The 14,279-nt window shown below is 46.2% G+C and overlaps 1 protein-coding gene across 4 annotated transcripts in view; it reads left to right on the plus strand.

Moving 5' to 3' along the window:
- The window catches only part of CALN1 (calneuron 1), a 483,576-nt gene extending 473,529 nt beyond the window's left edge, over window positions 1-10,047 (plus strand). For all 4 annotated transcript variants that reach the window (XM_044005256.1, XM_044005258.1, XM_044005257.1 and 1 more), the window contains one exon: window positions 818-10,047. In XM_044005256.1, the coding sequence (XP_043861191.1) occupies window positions 818-945 (128 nt within the window). In that variant the 3' untranslated portion in view covers window positions 946-10,047. The remainder of the gene's footprint in view (window positions 1-817) is intronic.
- The last annotated feature ends 4,232 nt before the right edge of the window (window positions 10,048-14,279 follow it).

Here is a 14,279-nt window from a genome sequence, read left to right on the forward strand (position 1 = left end):
CAAATCTTCAGTGGCTTCCCATTGCCTCCAGAATGAAATGAGAACTCCTCATTTGGCTTTTAACAGTTTTCAAGGATCTGACTCCTACTGACCTTGCCCACCTTCTTCCATACTATTCCTCTTCATATTCTAACCAAAATAATCTACAAGTTTTTCCCTAACTTGATCTACCATCCCCCACCACTGTGCCTTTGCCCAATCTGTCATCCATGCCAACAGAGCATTTCCCTTTGACCTAGACCTCTTAGAATCCCTAGCTCCCGTCAAAGCTCAACTCAGGTTCTACACAGAGCAATCCTAGCAGTGACCAGTGTTGTCCCCTCCTGAAATGATCTGTCATCTACTTATCAATGCTTATGGGATCATAGGATAGGGATAGGAACTCAGTCTGTGATCTCATTAGCCTTTTTTGTGTCATGGACCCCTTTGACAATCTGGTGAAACCTGAAGACCCCTCCTTAGCATGTTTTACAGTATACAGGATTGCAAAGGAAGTCAAGTCTATTGAAATCCACTTATCAAAATACATTAAAAAATATATTTACAGACTCCAGGTTAAGAAACTTTACCATAGAAGAATGCAGTCTCTCTGAAGGCAAGGAATGTTTCTGTGTGTGTGTGTGTGTGTGTGTGTGTGTGTGTGTGTGTGTTTATGCCCCAGGTGCCTAGCCTAGTGCCTCCTACATAGCAGGCATTTAACAAATGTTGGTTGAATGACTTTGAATCCAGAAGGTGGTGCCTCCTTTCTCACTCTGCCCTTTCTCTCACTTCTCTCTCCTTCCCCATGTCTTTCTCGTTTCCCTCCCCCTCCCCTCAGTACATTCCCAAAAGCAGAACAGACAGACCTGTGTCCGGAAGAGCTTAATATGCGCCTTTGCCATGGCCTTCATTATCAGTGTCATGTTGATCGCGGCCAATCAGATCCTCCGCAGCGGCATGGAGTAGTAAGTAGTCTTTCACCCGACACTGTGAACCAAACTCGCCATGCATGTGCATGCCCAGTGGGCAGACTTTTTTCCTCCATGAAACCGGAAAGGGAATGAGGTGGACAACAAGACGCTTTCGGCAAAGGGAACCCGAGGCCGGCAGGACGACCCGTCTTGAGAACCAGCTCCATCTTCTTGTCAGGGACACCAAAGGGCTGTCTTCAATGCTTTAATAGTTTTGTTTCCTAATGCAATAAAATTAAAAAAAAATAATAAAAACCCGGGGAGTTCTGAATTCTTGCTTCAGCCATCAATAGGAACTCTGAGGAGAAGCTTCATTTCCATCTGGGACTGACACGTGGTGGTCTATGCTGGGAGTCGGAGAGAGAAAGAGAGATCAGAGACTGGGCACGACCTGCAGTTACTACTGGCCAACTCCATACATCCAACCCAAAGCTTGGCCAACAGCAGACTCTTCCTGGGGGTGGGCCTATTTTGGCTCCACAGAAGCTGACTTTGGGGTATCTGCAAAGAAGGCCACCATTTCATCCCCCTGAGCTTCTTCCGTCCACCCCCAACGGAGCCCCTGTGGCATGAGGGCAAAGCCATTGTACAGGCTCACGGTTTTCCAAGTAGTACCACACCTCTTTGGTGTGCGTGTGTGTTTGCGTGCTATTCCTACTTTTTTTTTTTTTTAACTGCCTTGGACACTGGACTTTTGTTGGCAGATTGAGGGCTGGGGAGGAGGGCTTTGGGTCTCCATTTGCAGTTTTCTTTCTGTCCCCAGCGCAGATAGGGGAAGCTCTTTTTATGCACCAGCATTTTGGAATCTGCATAGAGCCTTTTTCCCAAAATTGCCTCCTGTTCAGCCATTTGAGAGAGAGAGAGAGAGAGAAAGGAAATCTATGTGTATATGTATAAATATATAGATATATTTGGCTTCCTCATGTATGTGCCCAACTTGCCATTGTCCATTCTGATTTTTTTTTTGTTTCTGCTACAAATCGGTCCCTTGGCAAAGCAATTATTATTATTATTACTATTATTATTATTATTATTATCCTTCTTATTCTTTTTTACTGGGGTAGATGGGGAAGGAATGTTTTAAGCCCTCCAACTACGTGTTATCTTTGGTGACAGAGATAAAGAATGAGCAAATCTTGCTGCCAGATCTATTCTGTAGGTGACACTATTCCGGAGGTACAGCTTTCCTTTTCTCCGTCAGTCATCCTTCCCCCTTCCCCGTCAGGTTCCATCAGTGTGTGGGCTCAGGGTAAAATCAGCCGAACTGAGCATTTTAAGCCAAAGTGACTGAGATGGAAAGATTAAACTACTATATTTTACATAACATCTCCTGACATTCAGATTCTGCGATTGACTCATTTTCATGGAAGAGATTTTAATGAGCTTAGCAAACAAGACAGGTAATTTACTTTTGCATGCATGATGGTGGCGGTGGTGGTGGTGGTAGTTGTGGTGGCAAGGAGGGGAACAAAATGACCTGTTTCCAATGCAATCTTCAAAACTGTAATTTAGTCTCTTTCCCAAGGTGCCGTATCAGTCCATTACAATTAATTTGCGTTTTGCATAGTCTGATTAGTGAATTCTCATCAGCTGTAACATTACTCTGTAACATTTCTCCTTGTACTTTTCCAAGCTCAGTTGGGAGCTCAGAAATACTTCATTAAATTCTGTCATGGGGTTTTTCTGGGTGCATTCTCATCTACATCCTAAATCCAACAGCTTCTCTTGCTTCTCGCCTTTCTTTCTTTCCTGTTTTTGGGGAATCAAAACCCTCACCTAGTTAGGTTTGGGAGCCTGCTTTGTCTTCTTGGAATCTTCTTTCCCAATCTCTAGCCATACCCCTTCCTTCCCTTTCCTCCTCCCCTTCCCAGCAAGCACTTCCCTCCCCTCCAATCTGTTTTCACTCCAAGCTTTTTCCCTTCCTCCCCGGTCACCACAGTTAGTTGGCTCTGCAAAAGATGGGGTCAACACAGCTGTGGGATCTTCCTGCCATAGGAAAGTGAGAATCTTCACACTATGCAGATATAAGAGTGTAAAAAAACAAACAAGAAAAAAACCCTTCCCTGTGAGTGACAGTAGAAGTAGGCTAGGAGGCAGATGTGAGCCTCTGGGACCCACAGGTGGGTGGTCCAGAGATCAGGGAATCCCTCTTCTGAAATCCCCAAGGAGTCAGAGTTTAGAATCTTGTTGATTGTTACCTTGTTACCTTTGATTTGCTGTGTGATCTTAGCCAAGTCACATTCCTTCTCTGGTCCTGGGGACCAAGCTGGCTAATCTGTGAGAATCCTTCCAGCTCTAACATTCTGAGATGTGCAGCATCACAGCTTGAGAGCTGGAAGGGACCCTGGGGGACATGCAGTCCCACTCCTTCATTTTACAGTGAAGGAATGGAAACCCAGAGAGACTGATTCGTGCCCCAAGGTCACTGACCCCACATTTAATGCTTTTTCCAGTTTGATACGGCCTTGATTCTATGCACCCAATGGCAGCCACTCTAAGGAAAGAAATATATGGTGGCCAGTGCTCCCCCAGGTATGCAGGCAGAGTCCAAAGTGAATGGTACCTGTTGAGGCCTTCAAGATGGAGACTGGGGTGGAAGAAAGCTCTGGATTAACTTGAATTTCAATTCAGGGATTCCTCAAAGCCAGAAGGGTCTGTAAATATAATCTCCGATGAACCCCTCCTTTTGTATAGGAAGACACTGAGACCTAGAGTGAGGAAGTGACTCCTTCAAGGTCAAACCTTGACCTTGACCTTGACAGAGCCAGCATTTGGTGCCTTGCCTGAGTTTGTTCCCCCTGGATAAATGCCCTTTTCTACAGGGCGACATTCCCTTCCTTCTGAAGTGCTACTGGATCCTAGTGCTGAATAAAAATGCACAGAAGATGCTTTGGAGAATACAAATAGCTCTCTTTTGATGCTCTCCTGGTTTGTCGCTTCAAAGGAAGAGCTTTGGGGTCCTTGGAAGGCTAGCCCCAGCAGGGTCCCCACCGGCTCCATTGGAGAGAAGAAGTCTGTACTCCAGTAATACGGGGAAGACAGGAAGAAGCAGATAGCTTGCAAGGGTAATTGAAAGGAAAACTATGTTGCCTCCCCTCCTTGGTTCGGCCCCCTGCCTCAGTACCCCCACCCTACCCCTGCTGTACCAGAAGCCAAAATCAGAAATGCTCCAGATTACTCGACTTTAATACATGAGACCTGAGAGTTTGTTTCAATAACAGTCTGTTCTTGGCAATCCTTCCCAATGGTACTAGACTCATAAGATGGGATAAAAGACTGAGAAGGACCGACTTCCTTTGTCTATGGGACCTCAAAAGTTCCTTTGAGTCCTAAAGTCATTTCAAAGTTGGTTCCCTGACCCGTGGGGCCTTTTCCTGTGGAGGCAGGGGGTAAGTTCAGCTTTTTCTCACTCCCCAAAGTCAGCCAGGGCCATGCATCATGCATAACTTAAAGGACTGATCCCTTATTGTGGATTCTAAAGGGAACCCCCTGCCTTCCACAGTGAGAGAAAGGCCAAGGGAAACATCTCCAGGTGTGATTATTATGCCAGATGTGAGATCATCTTCTGCATTAGAGGACTGAGCAAGAAATGTTATCTCCCAGAATGCATTCCAGCCCAGGGGATGCTTCCTGCCTGTTAGTGGAGGGGGGCAAGGTGGATCCCTTTCCCTCTCACCTTTCCTCCTTCCCCACCTCTCTAATGCTCAACTCAGAGTCAGCTGAAGTAGGGATCAGATGGGGTGGTCTTTAGGTGGGAAAAATCGACTGTTGGGAAGCAGGCTCTGAAGAAAATGTCTACGGCTGACTCATAGATTTAGAGCAAGGAAGGGACCTTCCACCTCTCGTTTTTCAGATAAGGAAACTGAGGTCCAGAAAAAAAGTGACTTGCCCAAGAGATCATACAGATCTCTTCTGGGCGCCAAAGACCAGATAGCACCCGATGCTCTGAAAGGGTCAAAGGCCTAGAATGTTGATGCCCATCTGTGTCCGGGGAGTGGGGAGAGGGAAAGGAAGAGGGGAGGGAAGGGGATCATGCAGGAGCTTTGCCCAGGGGCCTGGAATCTCAGCTACCAGCCTGGGGACCAATTATTAACCCACTTAGTGGTGTCCAAGGAGCAATTCGCGTTTTGGAAAGCGGCCCCATGCTGATGGCCTCTCATTGAGCTATTTCCTGGTTTCTCTTTCATGGTGAGGGCAGGGGGGGAGCTGATTTTATGGGCCTGATTCCCTGACTTGGTCTGGGAAGCATTTGTTACTTCCTTGCAAGGTTGGCCTAGGATACTGACACCCTAGCCTTCCTGGCACCCTCTCAGGGGTGTTTTCTTAGATGGAAGAAATCTGGCCTCTCTGGGACCTCTTCCCCATCTCCTAAACACCAAGCCTGGGCCCCCTTCCTGGCCATAGCTGACTGAAATACTCAACACATAAAGGAGGGAGAAGTAGACCGTGGAATGATTTGAAACTGCAAAAGGGACTTTGGGGATGAATTGATCGATGCTCTCACCTGATAGAGAAGGAAACAGAGACTGGGAGAGCAGAAGTCACTTGCCCAAGGTCCCGCAGCTAGTAAGTAACTGAGCTAGGATTTGAACCCAGATCCCTCTGACTCAAAATGCAGAGACTTTCTCAAGATGCCATAGTTATTCACTTCTCTCTTTTGTCCCCAGAGTTGATTGTACAGAATGGATCATCATGCTGGAAAACCAGCTTGGTGAGGGCAGCTGGGGGAAGAGGTAGTAAGGGGGGTGGTCCCTAACCACCAAGCCACCCGACCATCCCAAAGGTCACTTCAGTGTCTTGAAGGGCTCCCACTATTGGTTATTTAGGCCACACTTCTTTCTGGCTCTCAGCTTCTTCTGCTGAAAGGAAGGGAGATTCACTGGATCTGGGGTCCTTGGCATCTGGTAAAGTCTATGGATCCCCTTCTCCGAAGAATGTTTGTTACAACATTCATAATCAAAGGAGATGCTAAATTTCAATTAAAAAGCTAGTGAAGGGGGCAGCTAGATGGTGCAGTAGATAGAGCACTGGCCCTGGATTCAGGAGGACCTGAGTTCAAATCCGGCCTCAGACACTTGACACTTACTAGCTGTGTGACCCTGGGCAAGTCACTTAACCCCAATTGCCTCACCAAAAAAAAAGCCAGTGAAAATAAAGATCTATTTTTCCCCTCCTAGTTCACAAACCCCTCTGAAATCCTACTAAGGACCCCTGCATTAGAGGACCTCTTAAGGCCCCTTTTCTGTTTTCTATTCTACAAGTCTCCTATCACTTTGCTGCAATCTTGGGGTGGGGTGGGGGAGAGATCAATGGTAAACACAGTGTACAGATAAGCCATTCCTGCCAGGAAAATGGGTGCTAATGAGACCACCCCAAAGAATGGTGGGAAAGCTAGAGGTAGGACAAAGAAGGAACTGTTTGGAAGTAAAACTTGGGGAAGGAAAAGAGATTATAGGCTCCTAGGTCTATGGATGAAAGAGACCCCAGAGGTCATCAGGCCCAACCCTTTCATTTTACAGATGCAGAAAGTGAGGCCCAGTTAAGTGACTTACCCAAGGTCACATAGCTAGTTAGTGTCAGAAGCAAAATTTGAACTCGGGTCCTCTGACACCTCTGCCCATTGTATGGGGAAACCTTCTATTCTTTTGCCCTAAGAAAAGGCTGTTACATTTGTTCCTAGATCATACCTTCGTCACCCACCTCTCACCCCCCTACCCCTCCAACATCCCAACTTTGGAGTATCCCATGGCGGGGTCAACAGCAGTGCACAGCGAAGCCCACAAAAAGCATCTGTACAACAGAGATGTCACTATGACAACCCCCGAGCTCACCGTGGGCTTGCCAAGCCGCACAGAAATCTGGAATGCTTTCTTAAAGAATGCTGGGGGCCTGCTGGCTCACGAGCCAACTCCCTTGCAAAAGGACTCCTGCTGGCAGGAGAGCATCCCCCCCTGAAGGTGCCCCCACCCCAGCCAGCCAACCTGCCCTGCGTAGCAGCAATGACACTTGTTCACTGGAACAGGGCAGTTGTTGCCCGTGGGGACTTCACCCGCTGCCCCCTCCCTAACCTGCCCCTCACCAAGCCACACTGTGGTTTGCAGGGCAGCGAAGCTTTTAATCCTTCCATTCTTTTCTTTTGAGAAGCTCCTGACAAGCCAGCAATGTGGAGTGAGGTAGTGGGGGTTCAGCCATAGGCTGATCCCACGTCTCTGGTTTCAGGAACTTCAGTGAGGTCAACTCCGGACGGCGGACAAGCTTCCTGTATTGCTAAGCAATAGATCACAAGGTATTTAAACTAGAGCCAGATGAGGCCCAGGAGGCCAAGGAGTCCAACAGCCTCATTTTACAGAGGAGGAAACTGAGGCCAAGGGAGAAAAAGTTAGTTGCCTAGAGTCATGTGGGTGGGATCGTAGGATCAGAAAACCAGAAATGGAAGGGACCCCTTCCCCTAAGGCCCATCAAGTACAGCCCCTGCATTTTACCTATGAGGAGACAAGGGAAGGAAAGTGACTTGCCTAGGACCACTCAGTGGAAGGACCAGGATCTGAACAGAAGGCCTCTGATGCCAAATACATCAGTCTGTCTCCTGTGCTGGGCTGCCTCCCACAAATGGTGCCTGGGAAGAATTTTCCTTTTCTCACCTGCTTTTATCTATTCTTTGTCACATCCTTGTGACAAATAGTCTGCTGTCCTTTGTCTGTCCTCAATCAAAGTCATCCCAAAGGAATAGGACAAGTCTACTTGGGCCATCTCTGCTCCTCCCTGACTCCACCTCCTCTTCCCCTCAAGTGGACCAAACCACGAGATGAGTCACCAGCAGCCCAGTGAGATGATCCACTCACCTTTTGCCCTAAAAATCTTGCACTAAGTTTGCATGCCAGACCTGAGTCAGAGACGAAAGTGATCTCCTTTCTTAGTGGTCTCCTGCACTGTGGACTGAGGTCCTCAGCACCCAGAGTGGGAAAGGTGGGCTGGCTGGAGGGGGGTGTCTGATTGGGACGGCTACTCTCCAGGGATGGAGGTCCTGGGTTCCCCATAGTCTTTATTGCATGGGACAGATACACCTGCTGGGCTGTGCCTAACCCATCCTGCATTCCCATGCTCACCTCCCTGGCTCTGCGCCACTTATCCAAAGCCACCAAGGTCCATTGATTCTCGGGGGCTCCCGGGCAATGGAGAAATGAGTAGTCTCTAACTATGCCTTCATTATGCCAGAAAAATAAACTGAGGCTCAGAATAATAACAATAACTGATATGTATATATCACACTGATATTTATAGCAACTCATATGTATATAGTTCTCTGACATTTGCAAAGTGCTTTAAATACACAATTCATTGAAGTCTCACAAAAACCATCCAGGCATTAATCACCCTCATTTTACAGGTGAAGAAACTCAGACTCAGACATCTTACATGATTCAACCATCCCTCTAAGTAGCAGAGGCAGAATCTGAACCCAGGTTCTTCTGGTTGCAAGGGCTTTTGATAATGTTAGGTAGGAAGGGCTTTGCTTCTCTTATAGTGAGGAGCCCTGGTGGTATAAGGACTTCTGAGTGAATAGATGCTCTGCCTCTCCAAAGAGGATGTGGTAAGGACAGCTGGACTCTGGTTGCAGGAGGAAAAATGGAAGTGAGCCTGAGACTAAGCTCTGTCAGAGGCTGGAAATTGTTGCCAGGGAAGGTAAATCAGGGCATCTTTTTTTGGAGATCTTGAAGATTTTGTGATCATAGATTTAGAGCCAGACAGACCGTTGGAGACCATCAAGTTCATCCCAGTCATTTTGGAGGGGACAGAAGTGAGCCACAGAGAGGTTAAGTGATTTACACTGTGTTATACAGGTAGTTAGGGGGAGAGGGTGGCAGAGAGAGCACCCAAGTCCTCTGATGCTCCCCTCTGCCTGTAAGAAGTTAGTGTCAGAATTCCCTGGAGGAAGGGAAAGGGAATTGCCTCAGATGGCATCATCAGCTGCCTACTCTGAGTCCCAAGATTCTAGGGTTCAGGGGTTCATCCTTTGCTTCCCCCACCATTCTTGTACCACTTCCCATCAATGCCTCATCAGTCAGCCACTCTATAAGGGGAAAGATTCAGGGGCAGTGAAGAAAGCCTACTCAGCAGCCAAGGTCTTATTTTCAAATTATTTAAAGTCATGTTAAAATAAAAGAGGCTTTGGGCTGCCTGCTAAAGACCCCGTCTCCATGACAATTTAAATGTCAAGACTGCTCAGCTTCATTGCACGCTTCCTTTGGCTAAGCTTCTCCTAAGACAGGAGTCAGCAGTGATGGGGCTTTGCAGCACAGCTCCTGGCTGCCTTAAGTCACTTCAGTAAATAAGTAACTGAGTTACTGAGTGAGTGAGCAAATGTGTGAGTGAGTGAGTGAGTGTGTGAGTGGGTAAGTGAGAGGGTGAGTGTGTGAGTGAGGAAGTAGCTGGGAGGAGTGAGTAAATATGGAGCAGAGTAAGGGAAAAAGTTTGGATTATGCACAGCAGGGGGGCAGTCTCATTGGGCGTCCATTGGACCCCTTCCCAGCACTAACATCCAAGGCAGTCTCTGGAGATGTGATCTCCATTTCCCAACACCTTAGGGAGTATCCAATAAGAACAACAGGAAAATTACCCTGGAGGCATACTGATGTGGGAGAGAATATGTCTTTTAGGAATGAGGCAAGAGGGGTATCACCAAATCAGAGAATCATAGACCAAGCAGGAAGAGATGTTCCAGGTCATGTGGTCCTGGCATCATAGATTTTAAGTTGGAAGGGACACCAGAGGCCATGTAATCCAAGCCCCTGATTTTACAGATGGAGAAACTGAGGCCCCAGTAATTTGCAAAAGAGCATAGGAACACCCCAAAGTTTGGAAGCAGAACAAGGGAAGGAGTCTGTGCCTCTAATTTAACATCACTAGTCAGATAAACACAATCTATGATAGTGAGCTTTCCAGCATTTATTGAGAATTCCATTTGCACCAAACACACTCACAATGATCTCTCTCTCTTTCTATCTGTCTCTCCCCTTTCCCTCTCCCTCTTTCTGTCTCTTCTCTCTTTTCTCTCTCTGAATTCTCTCTCTCCCCCTCTCCTTTCTCTCTCCCTCTCTCTCCTCTCTTCTTTCTTTCTCTTCTCTCTCCTTTCCTCCCTCTCTCTCTCACTCGCTCTGGCTCTTTCTATCTCTCTGTCTCTGTCTCTCTCTCTCTCTCTCTCTCCCTCTATCCCTCCCTCTCTCTTTCTCTCTCTCTCCTTTTTTCTGCCATGCACTCAAGTTGAGATTTGGGTTTTTGAAGCCAGAATTGTACCATCTCTCATTGTATACAAAGGGTATCTGGAGACAGATACCTTAACAGAGAGATTTCCAGGAAGATTGGAGAAAACCAGAGAAGATAGAACCTGGGGAGTTGTACCATCATAGATTTAGAACTGAAAGGAACCCAAGAGACATCTACTTCAACTCCTTTTTGCAGATAAGTCCCAGAGGGGTTGTGACCAATATCAGACAAGTCATAAATGGCAGAGCCAGAATTAAAACCTTGGATCCCCAACCCCAAAGCTAGTGTTCTTTCCATTGCATCATCCTTTGTGCTGGATTCTGCCTCTCTTAGCTCAAAACTTAATCCAAAATGGGGACCCCAAGGGGGTAAGATGTTGCAATTTGGAATAAAGTTAACTAGTCTTGGGGAGGGCCCAGCTGTGACCTAAAATCCTAGGGTGCCTGAGTTGGAGAAAGGCTGTTTGGTCCATTAGGTTAGAAACTCCAAGAACATCTGTGCCCAAACCTTTGGCTTGCAGAAGTTGAGTTTATTTGTCCTGAAATCTCATGCTGATGAGCTCAAAATATGCACACCAGCTATCATTTCCCTGGTATTTGCTAGACCTTTTCCCAACAATGATGTTCAAGGTACCCTCCAAAGCAAGGTTCATAACCTCTTGTTGTCATGGATGGCATCCTTTGTAAGTCTGGTGAAGCCTATGGACCCCTTCTCAGAATAATGCAAAGGAATAAAATTAAGTAAATGCGATTACAAAGAAAACCAATTATATTGAAGATTTTTTCCCATCCAAGTTCACGGATCCCTTGAAATCTATGCATGGACTTCAGGTTTAAAAATTCTGATCTAAAACTATGATCTCTACTGAAACTGGATTTCCTGCTCCTTCAGGGAATCTATAGTAATCTCACCTTCATGGTCATTGAAAATATAAATATATTCCTTTTAGGAATGGGGCAAGGTCAAGGAACTCAACTGACAAAACTGCTCAGAAGTGGGGCAGAAACAACCCTATCTAAGCAGTCACACCTTGGTGTTATGGTGAGAAACCTACCAATCGTGGAAACTCACCTCCCACTACATGGCAACAGTGCTTTCCCTGGAAGGGATGTCATAGGAAATGCCAAACCCAGACACAATACACTTCATAGTTCCTGGGCCAAGAAATGAAAGGGGAGGAGGAAAAAGTCTCTCAATATAGGTTATATGAGAATTTTCCCCGTGGGTCTGGCCTACTTTTGGAATGGAATGGTCCACTTCACAAGGAACCACCTTGGCCACTGAACTGTCTATTGTTCTGAACTTAATGATCTGTCAGACTTTGACATGTTCTGGCAAATGCCAAAAGAAAGAGACTGACACTGGCTTCTTTTGAAGAGTTAGAAATTCTTACATGTTCTCTGAGCTCCAAGAGCCTCCGGTGTAACTCAAGTCCATCAGAATGGACAGGAGAGGAGAGGACAGGTGAGATATTGATTAATGTAGTGAAATAAAAACAGCACAGGACACAGAGATAGAGAGGTGGAGTCTAGTTCCCACTTTATCAAAAGCTAGTCATTTGACTTTAAGTGAATTCCCCTTATGTACCCCCCTCCAATCCTGGGTATCAGTTTTCTCATCTGCAAAACAAAAGATTTAGCCTAGATGTCCTCTCAGGCTCTTAATAGTGCCAAGACTCTTTATATGGACAAGCTAGAATCAGTGTCGTATGTGAAGAAGGTTGTCATGATGTTACCACAGGTGTAGTAATAGGAGCATGATGGGTAGAGCTTTGCAGTCAAGAAGACCTTGGTTCAAATCACCTCTGGCTCATTGAAGCTGTGTGACCCTACAGAAGTTGCTTTTCTTCTCATTGGGCCTCAGGTCACCCCCTAGAATTTCTGGGAGACAGTATAGTGTGGTGGAGAGGGTGCTGAGCTTGGAAATACAGAGCCTGCTATCAAATTTCACCTGTCACTTACCATTTGTGTGACCTCAGGCAAGCCTGAGCCTCAGTTTTCTCATCTCCAAGGTGAGGGGGGGGTGGACTGAGTGGTCTTTAAGGTCTCTTGCACTTAATTATCCTTTTATCCTGTCCCCCTATGATCCATTATCTACCCAGTCAGAAATATTGGTATCTGCCTTTGGGGAAGGGTTCCCCATATCAGTAGTTGTCTACACTGATGAAATCAAAATCATTCATGTATTCATGGAAACCTTATATTAATGGTCAGATTTTACTTCAACCTCCAAAGACCTGGTACATTACCTCCCACCAAGGACATAAGTATGCCCAAGAAGCTCAGTTTCATTGGTAAGATTATCTTTATTGGCTTTTCTCTTGTCAGTCAGGTTTATTATCTCATAGCCATAAGTAACCTGGGCTTTTCCCACGCCATCTGCTAGTTTGAGAAAGAATCAAAGACTGGCTTTTGCTTCCTTTTTCCTTTCAATTTGCAAATTAACGGGCTAGAGAAACTAGGAAAAATGATCTACTCCCTCTTCCCACCCCCTCCTTCCTTTCCACCATCTCATATCAGGACAAATGAGTTGAAATTCTTGCAGAATCAGAATAAAACAAAAAAAGTCCATTCCAGGAAAGGAGGTTCAACTGGAAGCACTGGGGTAGAGGAACACAATTTCCAAACTCTGCTCTTTCCTGGGGAATGGAGGACAGTTGCCAGATATGTGATAATGGTTCGCCCTTTCAGCACGTAACACTTCAAAGAGACTGGGAGGACCTCCATCTCTGGTTGCCTTCAAAAAATAGATCATTTCGACCTTGGGCTAGCTAGACAGGCTGGCTGCTATTTTGGCAAGTGGTCTAGGTGACCTCTGGAGGGCCCTAGGATCTTCATAGGTCAAAGATCCACAGCTGGAAAGGTAGTCAGTCAAAAAGCATTTATTATGAGGAAAAAACCTCAGAAGGCATCTAGTCCAACCTCCTCATTATGAAATGTTGAGGAAACAGAGGCCTAGGGAGTTGGAGTGACTTACAGAATCATAAGTCTAGAGCTATAAAAAACTTATAAAGACATTTAGTCCAATCCCCTCATTTCTAGATGAGAAAACTGAGGCCTGGGGAAATTAAGCAACGTGTTCAGGGCCACAGGGGTTGCAAGCACTATAAATAAGGTTTGAACCCAGGTTCTCTAACTCAAGAACCAGTGGGGTTTTTCCCACTGGACCATGCTTCCCCTTAGGCTAAGAACATGTGAGCACCTTTTCCTTCTTTAGAGTTCTGCTAGAGGCCTAACAGAATATGGAGCAAAGAGGAAAAGTGAGAAGTGTGGGACCACCCAAATCTATCATTTCTTTGTCTCATATTCAAATCCAATAGAAGGCATGTTTGCTCCAATTTTTCCCCTTCTGAAAAAGCGGGAGTAACCATTATCATCCATTTATCTCTAACATCTCCATCTCAATCAGTGTTTGTGAACATTCCTTGCTCCCTAAGGAAATAATTGTGGCTGCCACAGGAAGCCCTCCCTTCTGGGGAGGAAAGGAGGGCATGAGCCTTTGGCAAACTCATGCAGATTTGTTTTTCTTAGCTCCTTCTCCAGAAAAAACAGAGAACGTTCTTCCTTTCCTCCCTGAAGGCTGGGTTCGGGGGGCCTGTCAATGGCCTCCAAGCAGCCTAACCCCCCTTTTTTTCCTCTGACTCAGAGCTATAGTGAAGTTTCCATATAATAATTTCCGAAAGATCTACCAAAGAATATGACCTTATAGGGGAAATGGAACAAGAAGCACAGTAAGAGAGACAAGGACAACTTCAGGGGAACGGAGTGATCCTGACATACACCTCCCCTCCCCCTGTAACTCTACTGCAGCTGTGAGTTATTTCCCAAGGTACTGGATTGACAGGGATTGTGCCCAAGGGACTATGTCCTGCCCCTACCTCCTGTCTTCACCCACACTGCACAAGAGTCAACCTATCACTATTCACTTTTACCAATTAGAATTGTCTCAACTCAGCAGTCCAGATAGAGCCATTCTCAGACCACGTTGCTGTTAGGGTCTAGTGTTTTCTGTTCTTTGTGTCGTCGTTTGTTTCTGATCGGTCAATCTCTGCCCATTTATCCTCAT

This window comes from Dromiciops gliroides, chromosome 4, assembly GCF_019393635.1.
Source record: "Dromiciops gliroides isolate mDroGli1 chromosome 4, mDroGli1.pri, whole genome shotgun sequence".
NCBI classification, from domain to species: domain Eukaryota; kingdom Metazoa; phylum Chordata; class Mammalia; order Microbiotheria; family Microbiotheriidae; genus Dromiciops; species Dromiciops gliroides.